Source organism: Astatotilapia calliptera, chromosome 23 (genome assembly GCF_900246225.1).
Source record: "Astatotilapia calliptera chromosome 23, fAstCal1.2, whole genome shotgun sequence".
NCBI classification, from domain to species: Eukaryota; Metazoa; Chordata; class Actinopteri; order Cichliformes; family Cichlidae; genus Astatotilapia; species Astatotilapia calliptera.
Genome location: NC_039323.1, coordinates 22,644,147 through 22,668,750, shown reverse-complemented (window position 1 = coordinate 22,668,750; position 24,604 = coordinate 22,644,147). Strand labels below are relative to the sequence as shown.

Below are 24,604 nucleotides of genomic sequence, written 5' to 3'. Positions count from 1 at the left end.
ATAGCAAACTCTAACACGCTTGTCCAGCATATTGTAGGGTTGACTGTTTTCCCCTTCAGTGGGGATGGTTGTCACGTTCCAGGAAGGCTTATGTGGGTCGTTTAGGCTCAGCATCCAGCATCCAAACCACTGCAGCACTCACTGTTTACTCCAACCAACGAACTTATGGCAAAACTTCCACCAGCACGTGATGAACTCCTTTTGACCGTTAAATCAAAGCTGGCTAAATGTAGGACACACGATGCAGTAATGAAGTAAGTGTGTCATAAAAGAGTGTGGCACCGGGGGCAAACGGGGGGCGGATGATAATAATGGTTGCACTGTGGCATGGCTGGGATGGAGAGAATTACAGTTTTAATTCTATAAAATCAAATCCCTCCACTTGGCAATCCTCTTATCCAGTAATCCCCAGGTAGGTTTCAGAGAGGGCAACAGGCTCAAACTGCCCACTGTGGCAACACATCTGCCTCCCCCGTGGTCGGTGGGGTTGATATCAATGACTGCTCCTGTGCTCCCCGATAAACGCTCTAAACTGAAACCAGACCAAACAGCTGACACATGTCCACCCTCAATTTGTCTCCGTTTCCATCCCTTCCAATAACTTCTTCTTGGTGGCCTTCTGAGAACCAGCCAGCAGCAGGATTTAGGGGTAAATAAATCAAGGTTGGTTCGCGTAGGTGCTTCTGACGTCTGCAATACTGGTGCTACCTTTTTTGCGGTGGAAACTGGGCGTCAGGAACGTGCTGGTGCAAAAGAAATCATAAACAAATAGCAGATAACATGGTGTGTGTGTGTGTGTGTGTGTGTGTGTGTGTGTGTGTGTGTGTGTGTGTGTGTGTGTGTGTGTGTGTGTCGGGGGGATCAGTGTCAAGTATGAAGCTGAGTTTTTAGGGCTTTGTTTGGCCGCTCGCTGCTGAATACCTCAGTATATACCTAAGTGCCTCATATACTGGGGTACTGCTGCAACCGTAATGTGCTTTAAGTTAACACCTTTTAATCTGCTGTTTGTTACCCTTCACATAGATTGCCTACATTCATTGGCATTCCCAGCTGTAAAGCATCCACTCCATGCCAGATGCTATTTTTTGCTCTTGTGATGGGAAGCACCAGTTCCCAGGGCAAAAAAAAAGCTCTCTTTAACTCAAAAAAAGACAGAATGGCATTTCTCTCTGGCGCTTTGACAACACCAGCAAGAGAGTGATGATACCTCCCATGCTCTCCCATGCTCTCATTTCTCTATTCCCCAGCAGTTCTGTTTATAGAGATAACAAAGTCAGCCCAAAAACATAAAGCCGCCCCGGCATCCCTGCGATGGCTGCAGGCACCAAGCACTGAGCATCTATCTGTCTGCTGCAAATTAGGCTGCCTATAAGGGAAGACCCCCCCCCTACTGACCTGCCGTGACTTTGACACTGCTGGTCTTAACGCCACATCACTGGGAAAGACTATATATACATAATATTCCATATTATTGTCCACCACCTCAACCAGTTCAGCTCATTTCAGTGTGGGATTAGTGGGCTGGATAGGAAATCTTAATCTGCCTGAGCAAGCGAGACAGAGAGAGTGAGTGTATAAGGAAAGAATTGAAGCCTATGCATTCCTGCACATACAAATCCCTGCAAAGCCGGGCTTCTTTAACCTCCACTTTGTCTGTTTCCTGGTGTTATCAGTCAGAAACAAAGTGGGTTGTTTTTTCTATGCAGCACCCCTGACCCCATGCTGTTGCCACTAGCAACAGAACATGCGATTCCCCTCGCAAATCAGTGCAAATCGCACATGTGTGCAGTCCTTCTATATGAAACATGTCCCCCTCTGGGGCATTACTTGGAAATATTGCAGCTCGGGACAAAGTAAGGAAGCCTAAACGAGGTAACAGTGAACCTGCCGGCATGCATGTGATGCACATCTTAAATCCCCAAACAAGCCAAGCGTACTTCAGTCACAATCAAATCTTACAAGAAAACAAGGTTTCTTTCTTTCTTTTTTTGCCATGTCATGAGCGGCTGACGCCGGCTCGCTCCTTACCCTCGTGGAGACGCAGCATCCTGGTGCATTCAGAGGACACGCATGGTAATCCACTGGCACGCTTTCCTCCTGCTCCGCAGCTGCTGTCCGACTGATCCCGCAGATGACAAAGTTTACATCCACAAACAGAGCGCTGCCGGCTCTGCCCCGGACTGCCTTTCCCTCTTCCTCGCTCTCAAAGTCCTTGCTTCCCACCCCCCACCCCCTCCTTTTTCCCCTACTCTGATGCCTCCCTCACTCTGCCGGCGTGCACCGACTTCTCCCGATACACCGCTTTCCCTTCTCCCTTCCTGCTACATGCACGCTTCCCTCAGCGCTCCGAGGCTCCTCTTTACACACACGCACAAACACACCGAGTGTTTTGTGCCTCCGATCTGCCGCCCACCACCCCACCTCCCGGCTTTATCTTTCCTCCGAATATTTCTCTCCTCAGTCTGTCTCCGCTTCTATCTCTTTCTCTCTCATGCTGTCTGTCTCCGAGCCTCCCTCTCCCTCTCTCTCTGTGACTGCCTCCCTCCTCCTCTTCCTCGGGCTTACAGGACGTTTAACATGTGTTCAGGGAGACGGCTGCTCTGCTGCCTCTCTGAAGGTGGATCTTTCCTCAGGGGGGAAAGAGAGGGCCGGGAGGCTGGGGTGGGGGTTTGCACGGAGAAGGAGGAGTTGGTTTTTTTTAGGAGGTGGGGGGTGACAACAGCGTTGTAGGCTGGGGGGGGGGGGGGGGGGGGTGCAAATCTTTACCTCAAACAAGGGGACATGAACAGGCAAGCAGCAGCCGGCTTGTAATGTTCCACTAAGTGGACTCCTTTCAGAGCAGGGGGGGGGGGGGAACAGAAGAGCTCACACATGCAAAAATGTGGCAAAGTTGCAACTTTCAGGTAGTCACTCTGTCTCCCTGCACACCTGGTCGATCCTTTCCTGAGGCTGGCACCCTTGTTTGATCATACAGAAAGTTGCAAAAATGGGAAAATAGTCAAATTGGGAGCTCTGTGGGGAGATCGGGGAGGGGGGGGGGGTGTCAGTCCCCATTAAATGATCTGACAACCACCTACTCTGAGGCCTAAGCCGGCCAAATTGAGCCCTTGTACAAAAAAAAAGAGAGAGAAATGTGGACGGGGAAAACACCGCAACACAAAGAGACAAGCGTGCTGACAAAAGACAGATAGAGACAACCGAGGAAGAGATCAAGAGCAAGGAGGAGAGCGAAAAGACGAAAAGTGAAGGAGAAGGCGAGGAGGAGGAGAAAAAAAAGGAAAAAGAAAGCAGTGCTTGGGTCTGCTGGGCCGAGTGACTCCGGCCCATCTGCCACAATCACAATCAGTCCCAGCTGAATGGCTGTGACTAACTGCAGCATGAAGCCCGCAGCCTCAACCCAGGCAGGATGGAGATGAGAAGGGGGGGGATGAAGAGGCAAAAGTGGGGAAGAAGAGGAGGGTGATGGGGGGGTTCTATTGTCTACTCCCCAATAGGACCAGTGCAGGAGGAGGCGGGCACCGGATGGGTGAAAAGGGGAGAATTAAAAGGGTCCCGGTGACAGGAGTGCTCAGTTAAAGAGGGTAAAGAAAGGACAGGGGAAACTTAGAGCTGGGGCCATCGCTGCCACTGTGCTCTACAGCCACTGTCAGTGATGTCCTCAGCAAACAATCACGCGAAGCAAAATGAGTCTGCAGGAGGCTGATGGAGCGGCTTGCTCACGTCAAGATAAGGGAAGGTAAATAAACCGCCCCAAAAAAGTGACACTCATTATCAGATGTCTCCTAAAGCCGGCAGCGACATTGTCATTTGTCATCATAAAACTCTGAGAGATTCATGATGACCGATGATTGCGCTCGTGACCAAAGTGTCACGCAGAGCGGGGTAATTGTGTTTATCATAAGCGCAGCTGTCTCGTGAGGGGAAATCTGAATGTGGAGCGAGCGAGATTTGATTTTACGAGCAGGTGGTCACCAATTACACACCATTGTCCCATTTGGGTTAAAAAAAATAAAGACAGATGAATGAATGGCTGAGTCAGCATTAACACAAGGACGCGCACAGTAATCAAGAAATATCGGCTTTAATTTGATCGACGGGGAGCGCCGAAACAGCGAGTAGCGCTGTGCAGTGCAACAGATGTGAGGCTCACTGTGTTTTTTTCCTGCAGGAAATAAGCGATGCTTGTTTGCTTAGCTTTGTTTACTTCCATTTAACTACATAATGATGGTACCATAAGTGCATATCTGCATGATTGTGTGTGTGTGTGTGTGTGTGTGTGTGTGTGTGTGTGTGTGTGTGTGTGTGTGTGTGTGTGTGTGTGTGTGTGTGTGCATGGGCTGACAACTGTAATTGCATAATGAATGGGTTTGTGAAAGCATGTGAAGTTAAAGTCCGTACATTTTAGGTATACACTGGTGGATGTGCACGGGTGCATATTTGTCTTCAGCTGCCCCTCATATCTTTATATTTTGCTTCCAAGCTAGACCTTCTTCACTCCTCTTGAGCAAAACGTCTCCAAGTTTCTTCTTCTTGTTTCTTCTGGTTTGTTTGGACATTGGTTTCTTTTTCACTGATTTTTAGTCCAGTCCTTGTACCGAAGCATTTTTTGTTAAGCCACGTAACACTGACCTATGAATCATCAAAAGAAACATAACTGAAGGGATGAACAAGTGCTGTGACAACACATAAAAGACAACTCAGCAACGAACTGGTTTTAAATGGTATCTTTAGCCACTTTGTTTCTGGCAACCTGTCACAGAAACACATCATTTTCTTTTCATTTCTAAAGATGAATCAGCTGATCATCTACTGAAGCCTCATCAGAAATTGTCTCAGTGGAAGGAAGGAAGCTGCCTAAAAGAGTTCAGACTGTGCTGAAGAATAAAGGTGGTCACACCAAATACTGACTTTTGAGCTTGTTAGAATTGTACAATCTCTGTTTTTTTTGCCTTTAGTGTGTGTTTACATGTATGTTTGCACATATTTCAGTAAATCACTGCATCTATTTCCCATTTACAAAGCAAAATATCAAGAAACATGGGGTGATTCAAGACTTTTGCACACTACTATATAGACTACAGTCTGACTGTACACGTGCACAACGTCTGGGACTGAAAAATGAAGCCATGTCTGAAAGAGTCAATCCCTGTAGACCACCCTTACTGTAAGCACATATTTATAGCCCAGCACAACAAAACCCTTTTCCCCGCCATTATTAGGGCTGAAAGTTGTGTGTGGCATAATGACAGGTGATTCTAGCTAGCCAGGCCTATAGATGTCTTTCCACTTGTTACCGAACTGGATGTCGTGACTGCATTTGTGCTGTTAGAGCTCTTTGGACTCTTATTAATGCAATAACAACTGTACTGACAGCCTAAGAATTCTTCGTGCCAGTGTTGCTGGGTGAAATTCTTTTCTTTTATCTGTATGATACTCAGCACTAATTAGCAGCTATCTGCGTCTGTGCTATGCACTTATGCACCCTGCTAACCAAGCCTGTGAGCGTGAGCTGAAATCGTCACTTCACTAATTAATATGTAAAGTCAGGGTGGCAACTCCCATCCTTTATTTACAGTTTATTGTGTGCGTGTCTTCATGCAATACGTGCAAAATATAATCCATACGTTGTCACAGTGATAATTAAGTCCACTAACACCATTGTGTAAGTGTGTGCGCATGATGTTTGCAAAATTCATATGCGTATATGAACGTGCACGTGTGTGTGTGTGTGTGTGTGTGTGTGTGCTGAGTGATCTGCTGAGCTCATTAAGGCGCCGCTTATTGCTCTGCCAGGGGTGTCAGTGACAGATTCCACTATTTGGAAACACTCGGCCGCCCACACAGCCAGCCTGGCTCCACCACTGTCACACACACACACACACACACTCGGACAAGGTTAGCATTCCACAGGGAGGAGGGGGTACAGGGAAGGAGACAGGCCGGTGCTGGGACAGTGGCCGGAGGGCCGGTGGGTCGATATGGATTTGTAATAGGGTGCAGGGTGGTCTGAGGTATGCTGGCTGTGGCTGCATGTAGCGTGAGTGTCAGCACCTCTGAGGTCCTTTCGGGTTAGAAGGACGCTGGTGCTCGTAGTAGTAGTATGTGTGCAGCGGTTGAAGAAGTATTTAGGACGCTTACTGAAGTGAAAGTAGCAATTCAGCCATGCAAAAATACTCTATTACAAGTCTGTCACGATGTGTAAACTGCATTTTTGCAAGTGAGTTCAAAACAAATTTCCCATTTGGAGAGTTCATGCTGGAATCAAAGCTTTCAGTAACCTTGTTAAATGGATTTATCTGGCACAAATTAAAGTTTTTGGCTCAATTTACCACCCAAAAAAAATTATTTAAAATGAGACAACAGCGAGCACCGATTCCTGGACTGGCCTGTAAAATATAAACACATCACGTAAAACGAACGCACAGCTTGCTTTGCCGTCGAACTGGATATGCCTCGCATTTCATCAGAGCGATATCTCGAGGCTAGAGAGGGCTTGAAAGTGCTCATTATGAAGAACAGTTCCTTCCAGTGTTAAATAATTGATGCATTACTTTGTGGGCAGCATGATAATGCTGACCCAGATGGAGCTAAATACAACAGATAGTTTTTAAAGCACTGCAGCTGGCAATATTTCAACTGTAGTGAAGTGTAGGTGCACTCAGGTGTAGTACATGGCCCTGAAATGTTTAGAAAAGTAAGAGTAAGTGCACCACACGAACGCACAAACATCCTGCCGGCCCGCTGCTCTGGCGGTCAGCCACACTTTCCCTCCGTGACATTAATCCCCTGCAGCTTGATCACAGATGAGCGACCAGGGGCGACCGGCGTGCGTCACTTGAGGTCATTACCAGACTGGTCGATTCTACAGTCTAGGTGTGTGTTCCCAGTCAGCCTTTAATCGTACACTAGATTAGCCCAAACGTTTGGGCTTGAGATTTGTTTCTGAGAGCAACCATCTAAAATGTCTGAGCAAGCAAGAGGTGCAAAGTCATTTGGAAACACGTCGGTGGTGCTAGGCGTGGATATTTAGCTGTCAACATGGACGGGAATCTTTTGGGAAGAGGTTCAGGGAGTATTTTGTGCACAATGATGAGTAAAGGAAATGCCATTCTGCAGACAGGCAGGCCTGTTTGTTTACCCAACACTAGCTTGCCCTGGATCTGCACAAGACAGATGCAAATCACACGGCGGGGCTTCCTCCGGAGACTCCCTGCATGTTAGTGAGCATCTACATGTGTGTCATTTCACTTCTTTGTTGCAAGATGAAGTGTGTAATACAATGAAAACCCGCAACGCAGTCTTCGGTCATGTTTCATTAGAGCAGGGAAGGGGGTTGATGGGGGGGGGTGGGGGACGATGCCAGTCCAGTGAGACATCATCAAGTGCACCGAGATTTTCCTCTCTGGAAGATCTCAGGAAATGTTTAAAGTCATTAGGAGTGGAATGAGCTGGATTAACGCTGATGGCGGTATCTTTAATTAAACTTAAGTAAATCTTTTTTTAAGAAAAAGAGCATTCCTTGTGTGATTACAATTCACAAATGGGGGCTATTATGGGGTAATCTTAGTTTTAGCCTCCTCTAATCAAAGGGACAGTTAGATCTCGCAGCAGAAAGACTTTTTTTTTTTTTTAAAGAAAGCAGCAAATTTAGAATACACAACATTTAATGCATCCTCTAATTCTTATGCAATCAGAAAGTGCTTATTGTAAAGCACTTTGTGATTTTTATCTGTGAAATGTGCTATATAAATAAATTTTACTTACTTACTTATACTTAGAAGCTCGATTAGGTTTAGAGATGGTCAAATGCAGGTCAAAATTAGATACGCTTTAAATGGTGCTTTTGTACTCCAGCCGAGCCCTCAGAACACTTTTCCCCTACAAGCCACATTCAACCAGTCACACGAGCATTCATTCACCGCTTCATTTTATGCCTTTCAAGTGCTTTTTAGCCATCAAGCACACCAATGGATCCATCGGGAGAATATGGAGTGTCTGACTCAAATATGCAAGATGAGAATTGAACCTCTGACCAGCTCTATGTTCAGAGCCGAAAAGTGAAAACTGTGAACTCTAACCAATCATTAAACCAGATGGGGAGTCTCTAAATTGATATTGATCTTTACCTGTAATACGTTTAACAAGGCTTTGCAGTCCTTGTGATCTAAAGCAACCATCAGCCTCTCTCCAGCTACCAAGAGGTTAACAGAAGCTGACATTCACTTTTTCACTGTGTTTATATGCTGTACTTTCTGGTTACAGCCCCGGGCCCTCTTGCAGCAGTGCTGCAGGAGCTCATCTCTGGAGATGGGGAAGATTATCCCAAAATGCAGGACACTTGGGTGGGGTTTTACAGGACTATTAAAACCCCACCTTCCTGCATCTGTAACTGCTTTCTCCACCCTATGTTCATCATGATCCATGCAGCGCCTTACACCACTGACAGAGACTTAAGCACATCATGTTTTTGTGTTAATTCTTGTTAGGATGGACAGTTATCGTCTTCTTAATAGCTATGATTTAATGGTCAGCAGCATATGTTGTGGCCCTTGTGGTAGCCACTTGTTTTTAGTGGTTTCTATTGTTGTTTTCTAACCACTCACATTTCTCTCTCCCACCTCCGTTTTCATGTTTCAGTGTCAATTTGTTGTCCTTTGGTTACTTCCTGTTTGAGTTTAAATGTTAGTTTTACTTCTTTCCCCTCCTTTGGGATTGTTTGCCCCACCTAAATTTGTTTCCACCTGTCTCTCTAAAATCAGTTCTATGTGTTTGTGCAGCCCTGTGAAAAAGTCCACCTCATGATTCAGTAACTTAAAGAACCACCTTTAGCAGAAATAACTGAAGTAATTATTCTGTGTCTCATGTTATCGGTCTCTCAAATCATTGTGGAGGAATTCTGGCCCACTCTTCTTTCATTGAGGTTTATGCACAGCTCTCTTAAGGTCCCAACACAGCATTTTAATCAGGTTGAGGTCTGGACTTTGACTGGACCATTGTAACACCTTGAATCGTTTCTTTTTCAGCCATTCTGTATTTGTTGTACTGTCACAGCACCCATTTTGGGCCGATCTTTATCTGTTGTACAGATAAAGTCACTTTTGACTCTAGAATACTTTGGTATACGGAGGAGTTCAAAGTGTCCAGGTCCTGTAGCTACAAGAAAAGCCTAAATCATCACCCCTCCATCGCCATGCTGACAGTGGATATGAGGTGTTTGGCTTTGTGCTTTATGACCACACATTTTCACTTTGGTCCAAATGATTTTGTTCCAGAAGTCTTGTGTTATGTCCAGATGCAAACCTAAGCTGTGCTGCCATGTTCGTCTTTAGGCACTTTTGTTCCTTCTCCCGAAAGACCTTACAAACTATACTTGTTCAGTCTTCTTCTAATTGTACTGTCAAGAGCATTTAACATACTAGCTGAGGCCTGTATAGTCTAATTTGTAGCCCTTTGGGTTTGTTTATCCATCCCACCTGCTCCACTTAGGATCCGACTCCAGAGTTCTGTTTAAAACTGACCAGTACATTGTCCTGAAACATTATTCTACATTTACTTTAAGAAACATTCAATTTTACAACTTATCACTTCATCAGAGACTCACAGGACACCCACTTTCAGGACTGCAGTGTTTTGATTTTCACACATTTTCACCCTTTCCTGTTTCCTCAACGACATGAGGATGTTTTCCAGAGAGCCCTGAGCTGGGGGTAAATAGCATGGTTGCAACCACTGTGACTGCCACCACACAGGTTGTGTCAACAATGAAAACCACACGGGCTCTATCAATCTGCTCATCTTAAAGCGAGGATGTTTACCGGAGTGCTTCGCAGCACATGTTTTAGTCAAAATAACGGCACACTTTCAGGAGCATAAAAGGAGTCATAACATATTCACCCTAGAGCTGATCTTGACAAAAATCTATTCACTGTACGGTGAAGAACTCAACTAAAGTTTACAGACCTGAACATTGTGGTGAACAGTCAATTCAGCTGAAATCAGATAAAGTAATATACTAATGTGTAGAAGTGTTTCTTTACAGTACAATACATTTAACTTGAGTGTCTGAGAACCCGGTGAAACACCAGCAGTAATTAGGCATTACACAAAATCCCACTGGCAAAAAGTCTCTTAAGTGCACCTAATTGCTTTTAGGAATGCAGATAATACCCCATTCAGTGGAAATGCCAAGAATAAGTGTCACAAGTCCTTTAAAACGCTGCATATGCATGTTGTGAAACCACTAGAAAATGGTTTAGTGAAACACTGCATGTACAGGGAAAGGACAGATCCATTAGGTTAAGCTATTTTCAGAAAAACAGCCAGTACACTACGGCTCTGCAGTGTACTTAACCTTGAAACCAATCAGAAAACATCAGAAACATGAAGGCTTAAGGTGAATGATATGGGAGGCGAAGCATATTACTGGCAGGTTCTCATATGCAATGAACAGGGGAATGCACCTATGAAAACGACCTTGAAGACGCTTCGGTAAAAGGCCTCATTAAACCATTCGATTAACCTTTTCCTCTCATGAGCTCCATAAAACTGATGCATGTATTTTACCAGGGCCTGGACTGTTTTGGTGTGGGGGGATGGGGAAGATCGTCCCAGCTAGACAGAGTTAGCGAGTTTCTGAGAAGATAACCTAGCACGTGTTGACTTATGTCACAGGGCGGCGGTGTCACCTCCTTAACTTCAGGCTTCAGTGAGGTTATCATTGTGTTCACAGTGAAGTGAGGTCAAGATAAACAAGAAGCTTTTCTGTCGACTTGCTACTTCCTTCAAGAAAACAAATTCTCACACATGTTAACAACTTACTGCTATTTACAACAAATTTCAGCATTATTTCTTTGGACATTTTCTACATCTTTTTCTCATTCATTCTCAATTTGAGTCAAGTCCAAGGAATGTTTTGTTTGGTCGACCTGGTGTGTACTATGTCCTTAAAAAACCTGAAGAAACTTGGACCTGAGAAATGCATGTAGACCTTCAGCTGAATGAAGCCTCATCAGAAATGGTCTCGGTGGAAGGGTGGCTGTCAAGAAGCCATTCTTAAAGAAGGGAAATACGCAGAAAAAGCTGAGGTATGAAAATTGCAGAAGAACTGAACTGAAAATTAGTGGAAACAAGTCTGATGGAGGTTAGGAGACGGGTAAAAAAGTGTCTACAGCCATCTGTAAAACACGACGGAGTTTCTGTTATGGTTTGGTATGCATTTCATCCAGTGTTGTTGGAGATCTTGTCAAAATTGATGATTTATGAACACAGAAAGGTACCATCAGACTTTAACATGCAGTAACATCTGGAAAGAGTCTAATTGGCGCAATTTAATTTTTTTTTAGCATGAAAACAACCCAAACCCACTGTCAAGAAAAACACACAGTGGAGCACTATCAGTCATGGATCAGCCTCCCCAGAGCCCGGACCTCAACATTATTGAAGCAGTGTGGGATCATGTGGAAAAAGAAGAGAACAAAAGGCAGAAACATCCAAAGAAGAGCTTTGAATGTCCTTCAGGAAGCCTGGAGTGTCATGGTCCGGAGTCTGTGACTCCGTGTTTATGTTAAGTTTATTATTATTCTGTGGTTTTGGTTATCTTGGGTTTTTGTATTCTCCTGCTTCACGTTTCATGTCCCTATGTCTGTGTCCCCCAGCCTGTGTTTAGTTGGTGTGTGTTGTGTTCAGTCAGTGTGTTTCCTGTTTTACTTTGAAGGTCTCGTTTCCCCTGCCTCGTCAGCTGTTATGTCTCCCAGGTGTGTTTCCCTCCTGTTTCCCATCCCCTGATTACTGGTGTGTATTTATAGTGTGTGTTCCCTCGTCCTTGTTGCTGGTTCGTCTGTGTTATGCCCTTCGGTTATTCTGTGTATTTTGCCCCGTCATCCTGTGCATTCTCCCCGCGTAGTTCTCCCTGCAAGGTACCCTCGTTCATGTTCAGGTTTTGTTGTTTAAGTTTTAGTTTTCCCAGTTTAGAGTGTTTTCAGTTCTGTTTCTCGCCATCCTTTCTTTTGTGTTGTACATCACTGTCGCAATAAAGCTCGCTCACCTCAGAAGCCACCTGCATTTTGGGTCCTTAATAATTCGCACGGCTTGCCCCGGCAACCCGTGACATGGAGAACTATTCCTGAAGACTACTTGAAGACATGACACAAAAGCTGCCTAAGAGAGTTCAGACTGTGCTGAAGAATAAAGGTATTGACTTTCAAATATTGACTTTCAAGCTCATTAGAATTATACAAACTGTGTTTTGCCTTATATACCATATTTAAGGTAAGCAGCAAGATAAATCTAGTGGCTTTGTGAAGTGCGTGTAACCTCTGGTCACAAAGCAGAGCATAGAACACACGGTACACAATAAATTCAGCTCTATAGTACAAGATTTATGCTACAAGGGTGTATTTTAGCAAAAACATTCATAAACCAAACCAAGTATCTCTGGTGCCTAAAACTAACCAAACAAATGGGTGAAAATTAAGCAAATATTATAACAAAGGGAAAGCTAAGTTGAAAGGAAAAGTCACAGTTACAGCTTCTGAATTGGATTTTTTTTAAACCACACTTAACTCATCATATCTTCCTTTCAGCAGAGTGAAACCACGCAGTCACGGTTATGTTATTGGCGGCCACCGACTGATAATTTATACTGGGCTGCTAAACAACTCGTACTGGCCATCAAGTAGGAAAATAATATGCAAAACCAGATAATTATACATGAAGAGCAGAGACTTTTGTCATTTTACCACTGGCTGTTCATGGTTTACACTCCACAAGGTTTAATCGAGCATTTTATTAAAAAATAACAAAGTCTTGAGGAAAAATACCAACAAATTTAAAAAGGCAAATTCCACCCTCGCATGAAGGTTTAAATGAGGGTTTCACAGACTGATTTATTTGCCCACTAACTGCTCCTTTAAGATATTTTGGAGTCTGGACTCCTGGGCCGTAAAGTGACCTCTAATGGATGGATTAGGTTCAGTCATTTACTTCAGAGGGCGCACAAATATACTTTGGGAGCATATTAGATCTCTTTAAGGCTTAGCGTGATCAAATTATTGCATTAGACCGGTCAACTTATCCAATTAAAGTTGTAAAATGCATGGCTCTCGCCCAAGCGAGACGGCAGATCCTCGGGGCGTCGGAGGGGTTTGCGGGAGGCTGAACCCTATCCACCTCCTCATCGGCAGAGCAGGCCTCGCCGCATACTTCAGCTGAGGATTACAGCCTTTCATCTTGCTCAGACCGCCGGCAGCACACAGGCGTCTTTGAGGCCAGATATGGCTTGTAGCAACATCAGCAAGGTCCAGATTTGTAAAGCGGTTTCCCAGCTTTGTGCTCCTGTGGTCTTTCTTTCTCTGGCATGTTTACAGGCTCACTCATTTAGCTCTTTCTCTCACTTAATGCCGCCATCCTCTGTTAAAGGCGAAGGCGCTTTGTACGAGCCCTTAAAAAGGACAAACTTTAAGAAAATTCAGAGTCTCTCAGAAAACTTTTAATAGCTCAAACAATTTTGAGAATTTGCAGCTCAAGAAAGGACTTTCTTGACTTTCCAGTCAGTCTTTGATAGTTGGTCTTAAAGCTCAAACAGTGTATGATCAAGGACAAATAGGCAGAAATGTTGAGCTGCTTCTCAGAGAAAAAATGGACCAATTTCAATTCCACCCACAGGCGAATTCACTTACACAAAGCAAGTCCTATTAGCTATAATCCCCCACCTAAGAGCACATCTGATCTGACCTCCGCTTTCTATCTCTGCCGTCTTCGGAGCGGGGCTGCTCTATGAACATGACAAATAGCTTATTGATCAGCAGATGTCGTCGTCAATGTCCTTTCGACTTGGGCTGCAGCTGCAGTTGCCTGCTCCCTGCAACCTGTCCTAAGCCCCGAGCATCTCCAGCTGAGTCCCCTGCCTCCCTCCCTGCTCCCTCATCACAACTCCCCACTTCCCAGTTGCTATGAGGGAGCCCCCCCCCTCTCTCAGTCCTACCCCACACCGCCTTCCAGCCACCCTCCTCATCCCTCCTTGTCCTCCAAGGTGTGGAAAGGGTCACAGACAAACGCCATCTGCTCCAGCAGGCAGAAAATGGCAGGTGAGACCAGCTCTGGGCCATGTGACCCCTTACACTGGCCAGCTATGGCCACTGAAAACAAGGTCAGGGGAAGATTTGTGGAAAAACAAAAAACCCCAGCTCAGCACATTGACAAATCAACAGTGGGAAAGTAGAGATGGAAAGAGGGAAAAAAACTAATCTGCATTGTTTTAATCCACAGGGAAGATTACACAGTCACGGTGCCTTGACACAGCAGCTTGTCAAAAAGAGGTCATGCAAACTCACTCCCCGCCCGTCATGCTTTTTAGTGCTGCAGAGCATCCATATGTTCCCCACCACCACATGTCTGTCACTCAGCAACGACTTTAATAAACTCTTTTTCCTCAACACATCCAACCTGCCCTGACTCAACTGTGTGTCAGCGGCATATCAAGGCCACCACTAATGAGAGTGTAAACCTTTAAAAAGACATTTCATCATGTTTAATGAGTGCCCTGCAAACAAACGATGAATAACTGGAAACCCTGGGTTTGGTGTCCAACTGTACAACGTGTCTGATGTTTCCAAATTTGGATTTGCTCCATCTGATGTTGACACTGTGCCGTGGAGCTTTTGTTTCCGTCTGTCAAGGACGTGGTCACATTGAATAGATCGAGTGGGAGAGGCCGGCCAGCATCCCACTGGGGCTTTGTGCTCCATCGAGCAATGATGCTGCGACCGAGTGCAAGAGACGGCGATTGTGTATCTGCATGCGAACTCATGGGGCTTTAGGATGACGAGGATATAGCAGGTGTTTCTGACACTCAAAATTATCTTTAATTAGATTCAGATAATTAATAATCCATGTTTTTCATTAATTTACACTTACCACCTGTAGCTCTGCGACATTTGGAGCTTGTTTAGGTACAGATGACACCCACTTGGCAAACATCAGTGAAAACTCCAGCTTTTGCACAACACACCACATCCATGTTTTCTTTTAATTTATAAAAATGCAAAAGTCTCGATCCACCACTCATTTCTTTCATATTTTGCTTCCAATGAGCCAGATATTCTTGAAATGTATTCAAGCACTCTCGGGCAATAGCCCTCCAGGCTTTCTGGAGGTCTTTCAAAGCTTTTTTTGGACATTAGCTACTTTTTCACTCACTTTTAGTCTAGTACTTGTTACTGGCCATTTTCAGAGGATTATTTATCATTTCCTAAGCCACTTAACGCTGACCTATGAATCATTCAAGCATAAAACACTCAACGGATGAACCAGTGTTGTGTCTAAATATAAAATTCCAAAGATAACACAGTTTGAAAGACATAAAATAGTATTTGTGCACCAACAAGGTGATTTCCAAAGAGTTATTACCTAAAAACTTGGCATATCTCAGCATGGTGTGCAGTGTGTCCTTAAAAAAATTGAGGAAACTGGACAAAAGAAGTTTCCCATTTGATCAAAATATAAAGTAAGACCAAGATGTACATATTTAGCAATTAAATGAAAGTAGTATCTGCCTTCTAACATAAAAGAAAAAAGTGAAATCAGGACAGAGATCAGCCATAATTGTCCAATTGGTGTACTTTGCCAGTGTGAAACTACCCCATAATATGGTACAATGAGAGCCATGAATGTAGTAGGTCACTGGGTCATAAGGAAGGATGCAAAGAACTAGAGGAATGTACGGGCTTCTCTTTCTCCTCTTGACTGATTGATGGGCCCCATATTCTTAGGGGTGGAGCGAGACATCTACAGCATCGTGAGATGCTGCCTAATAAGGGAAAGGAGGCGGTTTTTTGTTTTTTGTTTTTTTTTGTTTTTTTTTAAGTCGAGGTCTATGTTTTAGCTGAACAAAAGCCTTTGTGAAATCATTCATCACTGTCGCCGCTCTGAATCGAACAACACTGGAAAAGAAATGAGAACAAATCCTGGCTGGTGGTATGTTGTTTCTAAAAACTGAGCTTCAAAGACAAGGAATTTTCAAAGTACGGATTTCCACTGGTTTGTTTACAACATCTAGAGGCTTGCAACAATGCAGAGCCCCTCACAGTTGAATCTCTCACTGGAGCCCATGGAAGACAAAAGCAATCTTTGTAAATAGCACTTCTCCTCAAGACACCAGCATTACGTGAAAAACTGGAGCCTTTATCCATGATTCTTTCAATCAAGATACTGACTTGAAAGATGTACTTCAAATGGCAAAAACTACTTTGAGTTATGAGTGAGTTTATATCTTTGAACCTCAAGGAAACAAATGTCAGTTTTACAAGGCAGGGGTGCATTGGGGGATACTTAGAGAATCTGTCTAGTCCTTTTTAAAACATACCAAACTGACCGTTAGTGGTTTGGTTTGGTTTCTCAGGTTTTGTCTACTTTTACTGACTGAGCGTTTTACACAATGGCACAATGGCTAGAAAAACATTGTAGAAGACCAAGTTTGATGCCTTGCGGAGATAAGAGCAAAAGGAAGAGACGTGGCCAAAGGCTAAGACACAACGCTTACATGTCAACGCTTAAGCACTTCAAAGTACAATGCCATGTAGCATTAGATCATTTAAAGGTATAATGTACCCAATCAGAAACAGGGTACTAACCTTGTTTTTAAGCCAGTTTGGACAACCTTAGAAGGATCAGGTTGGAGTATACTCCAAAGGGGGGGGTTTTCCTTCTCACATGGGGTACAAACAGTAAATGGGAAGCTGGACAGAAGCTGGACAGGTAGAGCTTTGAAAAGGGAGCACCATGAAGAGAGCCCACTGGCATTTATCCACTATTTTTTCACTAGTGGGCAATCAGACATCACATGGACTCCATGGTAGGGCGCTGGCAGGTTAATGACCAGTTAATGCCCAATCTACACTACTCGGGGCATTTGTGTTTCACATGCAGCTTCCAGGGTAATCGGGGTACTTCAATCATTTGCAGTTGTACAAGTTCAAGGCTTTTGAAACCATTTGGTCCCCAGGTCAGTTTGCACAGGTCATCTAAGTGGCTATTAGGTCACTCTGGCTCTCACACGAGATGTCTTAGAAAGTTGGGTGGGGATGACTTAGATGAGAGGGTCATTCCTTTACACATCACTTCCTTTATTAAGGGGCTGTCCTGGCCGAGTAAAGGGGATGGTCAGTGGTCATTTAACCCCCCGCAGCCACCGATCCTGAGACCCTTATTCCCCTTTCCCCTCTGTCCAACCCCCAGCCCCTCTTTGCTCACTCAGGGGGAAAATTACTTTGAGCCGGGGGAATACAGCTCCATTGAGATGGAGAAAGGGTTGTACAAAAGAGGGTGAAGTTTAAAAATTGTCTCTCTTTTCTATGGGGGCTGTGCATCGCTGGAAGGGAAAGGATGATAGCAGCATTGAGGGGACAAGGTCATTAGATTGGCATCTCCATAAGCTCTTCATTTCCATTGTCTGTGCAAATCTGCTCCAAAGGACCTCCATGAGAAATGCCCCCAGTCAACCCCAAACTGAGCCTGGAGTCTCCCCCTTTGTCTGCCACTTTTAGTGTGCTTCCAACACAAAAAGCATTTCTCAAGAACTGTGCACAAAGCTTGTCTCAAGCTCAAAACCAAACAACATTGTTCTGCAGCCTCTGGTTGGCAATGAATTGCAGGCAGCTGCTGATATCTTCAGGCAGAACCTCTTACCTTCGAACGTTTCGGCGCTCCTCCTCGAGCTGCTTGAGAAGTTCATCAATGCATTTGTTGGCGTCCATGTATTCCTGCCGAGAGAAAGAAAACTTTATGTGTAAATGATCAAAGAGTCAAATGCTAACAATGATTAAAGGAATACATGCAAAATCACACCCTGACTGCATCCTCGTGTTGCTTTCATAAATGTCAAAGAACGTCAAGACAGGAGTGCTTTTTAAAAGGTGTGATAATTCAGTTTAGCCTCTTATCCCCTCTCCATGTGTAATTCCAGAAGTACCTCTGGGTAACTTCTAATGGCTGGCCCAGAAGCAAGCCCGGCAGTGTAATGTCAGCTGGGAATAGCGCTACTGAGTTACAGCACACACAAAATGAGCTAAGGCTGAGAGCAGAATGGAAGAAACAGATGTTAGGATTTCTCGGCTTTGGCCTAATGATTTGCTTCTTAGTGGTCTGACATCATATAGCAGAAGGGGGTTGTAACTGTGAGAAATAGGCCACATACAGCGGGCACCATACTTCAAACATCTGGGTTTTCAGATACTCAGTGTCTACCTGCAGTACACAGCAGAGCACACACTGTGCTGTCAGATCAGTGCGGTGGAGGTTTAAGACTAATTAATTAGATATTAGCTTGACAGCTCACGATACATCTCATGGGTAAATGGTTATCTCTGTGGGACAGATGCTCTCCATTGATTTCCAGACACTCTCATCATGTGCTGTGAGTGTAATTGAATAATGGGGATTCCCAAGAAGAAGTCCCTAGCACCACTGAACGACACAGGAAATCTGCCAGAAATCTCAGTCTAGGAGGGGAAAAATGGTCATAGTATCTGCAAACCATCCATTTTTTTTAGATCCTTTTATTTTTGCTTTTACTGCAACTACGGCGCCTTGGCCTGCTTCTGAACATAACTCCCTTTGCAGCTATTGTAATCTCAGTTCTCTAATTAGTCACTGCCAAAATAAATCCCTTCAATAAAGCACAAAGTCACTGTTGTAGACCAGAATTCAAGGAAAAAAATGAAAAACAAACACAGTGTCTGCAGTTTCCAAACTTTGTGGGAAAACCCTTGATGATAAAATACAGCAGAGTGTCCACACGAGACAAGTTTGGTCAATATGGAAATTTTTCTTGTTGTAGTGATACACTATATCATAGCAATACACTTTTCTGGGAAACACATTGGGAAATCCCACATAATCAGCCAAAAACAGCAACACAGCCTCAAAAATGACCAATTATTTGACAAATGGTCTAATATTGCATTAATGGTCAAAACCAACATAACCCCAGCACCAACAATGCAATTGACCAGTAACACTGTTGCGATAACACAGCATGCTGACTTAAGGGCTTTCTGCCATTATAATATACTTTACGTGATTATGATTTAATCTTTTTTTAACATTTTTTCTTGCCATAATAGCAAAAGCAGCAGCTTCATTTTGCAGCATGACAATGATTCTGTTTTTCTTAGCAAAACACAAAGGATTGGGGGATGGCTCAAGACTTTTGCACAATACTGTTGCTTGGTGCCCAGGCCTAAGCAAAGTAACAGGTAAAACAGATCATTTACAAAAGCAGAAACAACAAGTCAGCTCAATATTCCCTTTTGGTTTCACACAGAGCACAAACCCAGTCTCCTGGGTAAAAGTTTTGAGCTTCACACATTGTCATGACTACATGAACGTTGCCGATCTTTATGCTATTACTTCTACTTATAAGCATTGTTTTTATGTCTTTTCCCCGATTCACAGGGAAGCTATGACATTACCACAACATGACTGGTGAGTAGCAATGATGGTCCCTGAACACTTCATATGATACTGTGGAAAAACACATACACAATGATATCAGATACAACTATTTGGCACAGGCTTTCAATGCCCTTATTGATTTTTCAGACATGAAACACTGAACTATTTCACAGCCTGTAACACAGCACTTTTAATAATTTGCATTGAGCAATATGAGGACAGAATGATTCTGACCTCCCTGCGAACCACATCTGGGGCCTGAACAGACCTAAAGTACTTCTGTTATCACTACATGGGCTTTTTTAAGCTGTGGCCTTGAGAGCAAATTCACCAGATGTTCAGAGACTGCTGATCTAAATACATTAAGCACAGTTGTTTTGTCTGCTGCTTCTTAAGCAATTATTGGACCTAATCTCGCATCTGAGACTGCCACTCAAAGACAGCCATCACCAGCAGCTTGCACCAGTGCCAGGAGAACATGGCAAAGGCCCAGGTGTCCTGCCGAGTTTGCATTCAAGGGCACTCTGGTGACCATTAGGCAAATAGGGGCAAAGAACGACAACAGATCGATGCTTAACAGTGTGGTGTCACATTTTCCAATTTCTGTCATGCAAAAAAAAAATGACAACAAAAGACATTAACTCAGTTTCCATCCATCATCCCTTTCATCACTGGAATCATCCATTTTTACTTAATCAGCATGACAAATCTTTCATGTTTGGAAAGCAACCAATTACAGTGCCTAACAACACTGCCCTAAAGCCATCTGTCAGTCTCAGAGTGTCACAGAACGGGGCCAGAATGGCACTCAGACCCAAGGCGAAAAGGCCATTAGTGCTCAGTGCTAAGTTCCCAAAGTTAAATTTACCGTTGGCTCCAGGAGTAGTTAATCAATAGTGCAAACCATGGCAAATGATTGTTCATGTTTGTGTTCTCTGAATTCATCCTGACCACATGGGTGGACGGAGAGAAGCTTGTAGCTGTGAAATGTGTTCTGCAGAAGAAACAAAGTACACTCTAACAGAAAGATCTCATGCTTTGGTAGGAGGTATGCTAGCTAGTAGTGTGGATAAACAGTTGAAACTGCTTATATATTATGAATAAAAAGGTGTAACTTGTGTATGGCAGAAAAGTTAGAACAGGAAGATGAAAGCACAGATACATATATCAGCAATAACCTTAAAGAACCAAATGGTGCTGCCTTCTAGGAAGTGTGAGGCCATTTCCAAATAATTTGCAGTGAGAAAGGTTATTTACAAGTGGAAAACGTTCATGACAGCTGCCAGTCTTCCCAGGAGTGGAGGCCCAGGCAACTTCACCCTAAGGTGAATTAGGTTTGCAAAGTTGCACCTGAAAAAAATCACAAGACCTGTGCAACAATGTGCTTTAGAAGGACAAGACCAAAGTGGAGATGCTTGACTATAATGCACAAAACACAACACATCAGCACAATCACCTCATGTTAGCTGTCAGCACAGTGGTAGTCAAATGTGAGGACATCTGTCTGACAGATAAAGCTTCGCCCAATTTATGTCATGAAACAGGTCAATGATCCCAAGCACAGCAGCAAATCTACAACAGAATGGCTGAAAAATGGAAGAATCAAACTGCTGCAATGGGCCAGTCAAAGTCCAGAATTCAACCTGATTGAAATGCTGAGTTGGGACCTTGAGAGAATTGTGCATAAAGTCTCAAGGAACTGCAGCAACACTGTAAAGAAGAGTGGGCCAGAATTCCTCCACATAATGTGAGAGACTGATAAAGTCATTTAGACCTGAATTATTTCAAGTTATTGCTGCTAAATGTAGTTCTACACACTACTAAATCATGAGATGTGATTGGTTTTCACGAACTACTTCTGCATGTTGGTATGATAATATATCATCACCTAATTTTAAACCTTGTAAAGACCAGATTATTTTTCAATATGTTCTGGTATGAAAAAGGGTGTACCTACCATAACTGTAGCTAACTCTAACTGAAAGTTACCTAGATCCAATTAAAACTGACTTCAAGTGAACACATTGAACATGAGTGGCCCTGAAGATGAAGAAGTTCAAATATGCTGAACCACTGGTCTAAAGAAAACAAGCACACTCTGAACATTCAACAAACCAACATCTGCCAATTCATCAACTAAAATGTGTGACTTTTTCTCAAGCGGCCAAGAGAACCTTCTTGGGTAAAACATCTGTCTCTGAAACACCATTAGCAACACAATCCCATAATGATTACGACTGCTCCACAAAGGGGAACCTTCTTTGCGAAAAGCCCTGTGTCAGGGGAAATATTTACAGGCCACATCAAAGTCAAGTAAAGCTGGCTAAGTCAGTGTTGTCATCACGTAGCCCTCGTCCTAATGACAGGGCACTGAAATAATCCTCAGCACACATGAAGGAATGTAGAGAATGCAGCATGCTTGTTGTCATGTGAAATAGGAGGGTATTTAAAGCGGAGATTTAAAGCATGACTCATGTATGTAATGCCGCGTGTTATATCTTCAGCCAGGCATTACTCCTGACGGTTTTACGGCGTGAGTGAAAGCTGTACCGTTCCCACGAGGCCCAGGTACTCACGTGTAGACTGGAGAGGGGGAAAAAACACAGAATTTACTGACCCGAGACTTTATCAGAGGCATATTTCTCAGGACCAGCGCTCTGGTGAATGCAATTCCTTACAGTGCTTAAAATGTCCTAAGAGCTGTAAGCTCATAAGGAGTACGTAAGCACCTCCAAAGTATACTAAATCATGAAGAGGCTTTTACAAAAGTCCCAATATACTTCACCTGACAGCAAGATGTGCACTTACAGAGCAACAGACCTTCAGGAGACGTTGTGGTAAATTAAACTGAATAAGGCGAGATTGGTTGGACTGCTGCATGTAAATCTAATTTTACAGGTAACAGATTTCACTAAAAATTGTTTCTCGTACTCAGTGTTTTAAGATGACAATTGGACTTGAAGCTGCTGAACAAGGTGAAGCCTCTTTTCAAAGCAAATGTCTAAATGTTATTTTATTTCCTTATTGTAGGTATAACGTAGAATGGGGTTAAAACCTGAGCCTTTCGCTGGCAACCTGGTCCCACGTTCCTGCAGTGTGGACATATAAAAAGCTTGCACCAGTTACTAAGACTTCATATGCCATGGAGTTTGTGGTCACTAGGTCTACACCCAGCTGAACACCTATGGAAGATTTTGGACTAATGAGGAAATACATGAAGGGTATATCTTTTACAAGAATGATGTCTGTCCCTCAGTAGAGTTCCAGAAACTTAAAAAGTCAAGAAGGACTGAAGCTATTCTGGCAAAGCTTGTTGAATCAACATCTTTTAAGACTCTTTATTTTGTTTTATTCTTTATTTTGTCACCTTTATTTTGTAATTTATTTCCTGCACTTGAGGTTTCCTAAATAAGAAACCGTTTTAATTATAAATACACATTTTGCCTATTCTTTTTTGTGTGCAGAATGAAAGCTTTTTAAGGTGAATGAATGGAAGGATTGCCCATGGTACAGATGATATTGCACTTTAAAAAGCCATTCATTAACAGCCAGTGCTGTGCACAGCATTGATTTTTGCAGCTATAATAAAAGCAGGGGCCGAGCTATTGTTAACCTGTCAGGTAATGTGTTTGCAGATGTTCATGCTCTACGACCGCTGCTTCTCAGTAATGTTTATCTAGCCGTGTTTACTCAAGTGTGTGAGAGCGTTTGATAAGCAGGCGCTCAGTAGCTGCCGAGGAAAGAGCTTCCCCTGACTCGCGCCATGGCTCGAGTCCCATATCCAGGCCCCCCTCCAACTGCTTGTGTGCCTTTATGAAATTTTTAAACGTGAGTGCCATCCCCCCACTGCTTTGGCACCAAGAAGCAGAGAGGGAACATATATATATATATATAAGTGAAAAAAAACCCAACACACTTCTGACCACACAAACATGCAAACAGGCAGACTGTCTGACACTCAAAGCCAGTGCAATCTGTTTAAGATTAATGGTCCAGATTTCTCAGTAATAAAACATCAGATGCATTATTCATCCATATGAGCCTCGCAAGCACACTCTGCTCTTTCACACATTTTTGGAGATTAGGAGCGATGGAGCCACATCCCCGACGAGCGTCTGCTTCTTATATCGGCTGCTTTGGAGTCGACTGGAAAAAATAAATAAACTTTAAGCTAGATAAAACTGACCTGGTTGCTGCAGAGGTCAGGATACGTTCCTTTAAATCCTCGCTGATGTAAGTTCCTTCCACCACCTTGATGTGTCTGCAGATGAGAACCTCCGCCTGGCTTGACTGATAAGACACCTTGTAGAGGTCTGCAGCCTCTGGGAATAACACCCAGCCAAAGACAAGGTCACAACCTCGATCCTCCCTAACCCTGCGTCCCAACCCATCCCGCCAACCTATCTCTGCTTTCCAGGAATATATTTGTTTTTGCAGACTGATGACATGCCAGCAAGGCCTGTGGGACTGAAAAAGCATCTGAAAAGCCTGAAAAGCTGCAGGTTTGATAGAAAGTAACAGTCCCACATGGGCTACTGCAAGTCAAAGGTTAGGCCAACAGAATTTAAGATTTCGTTCTGGGCGTTTTGTTTTGGGGGGTTTTTTCACCGTACACTTGAGAATGAGTTATGACAGTGACTTCTCAAGGTGTGGGAGATATACTACATCTGATAGGGCTGTTAGTCTGGGCTTCCTGCCAAACACACAGATGTGTCTGCTGCCGAATACACCTGCCATCCAATACTCCAAAGTTTATGAGAACATCACCGGCAAAAGATGTAAACACTGCAAATTTAATTAGCGTCAATGAAAATGTATTCTCGTTTCCCCAGTATAATTTCTAATGACTGTGATCCTATCATATTATCCGGTAAGACTAAAGCCACTGCTGCTTGTATCAGGTTTAGTTCAGCCTTAGTTAAATTCATTAGTCTTATCAGGATGTTTCGGGGCTCTGTGGTGGTGATCCATCTCTCAGTGGTCTTTACTCACATCCCCAATGACCTGGCGTCATAATATCTGCTCAGCCATCAGGCGCTCATATCCTCAGACCCCGATATCTCCACTGATAGCCCTGCTGTTTAATCCCGGAGCGCGCAGCTTCTTGGATTAATGCGTGTTATTATTCATGTGGGAAAAACATAGAGGTCTGTGT

The 24,604-nt window shown here is 43.7% G+C and overlaps 1 protein-coding gene across 7 annotated transcripts in view; it reads right to left on the bottom strand.

Annotated features, from left to right (window-relative positions):
• The window catches only part of LOC113016073 (nck-associated protein 5), a 184,935-nt gene that overhangs the window by 106,645 nt on the left and 53,686 nt on the right, over positions 1 to 24,604 (bottom strand). For 5 of the 7 annotated variants that reach the window (XM_026158596.1, XM_026158586.1, XM_026158587.1 and 2 more), the window contains one exon: positions 17,683 to 17,756. In XM_026158596.1, the coding sequence (XP_026014381.1) occupies positions 17,683 to 17,756 (74 nt within the window). Of the gene's footprint in view, positions 1 to 2,028; positions 2,208 to 17,682; positions 17,757 to 24,604 lie in introns of those variants that run through there. The other 2 variants (XM_026158593.1, XM_026158590.1) reach the window with 2 other exon arrangements.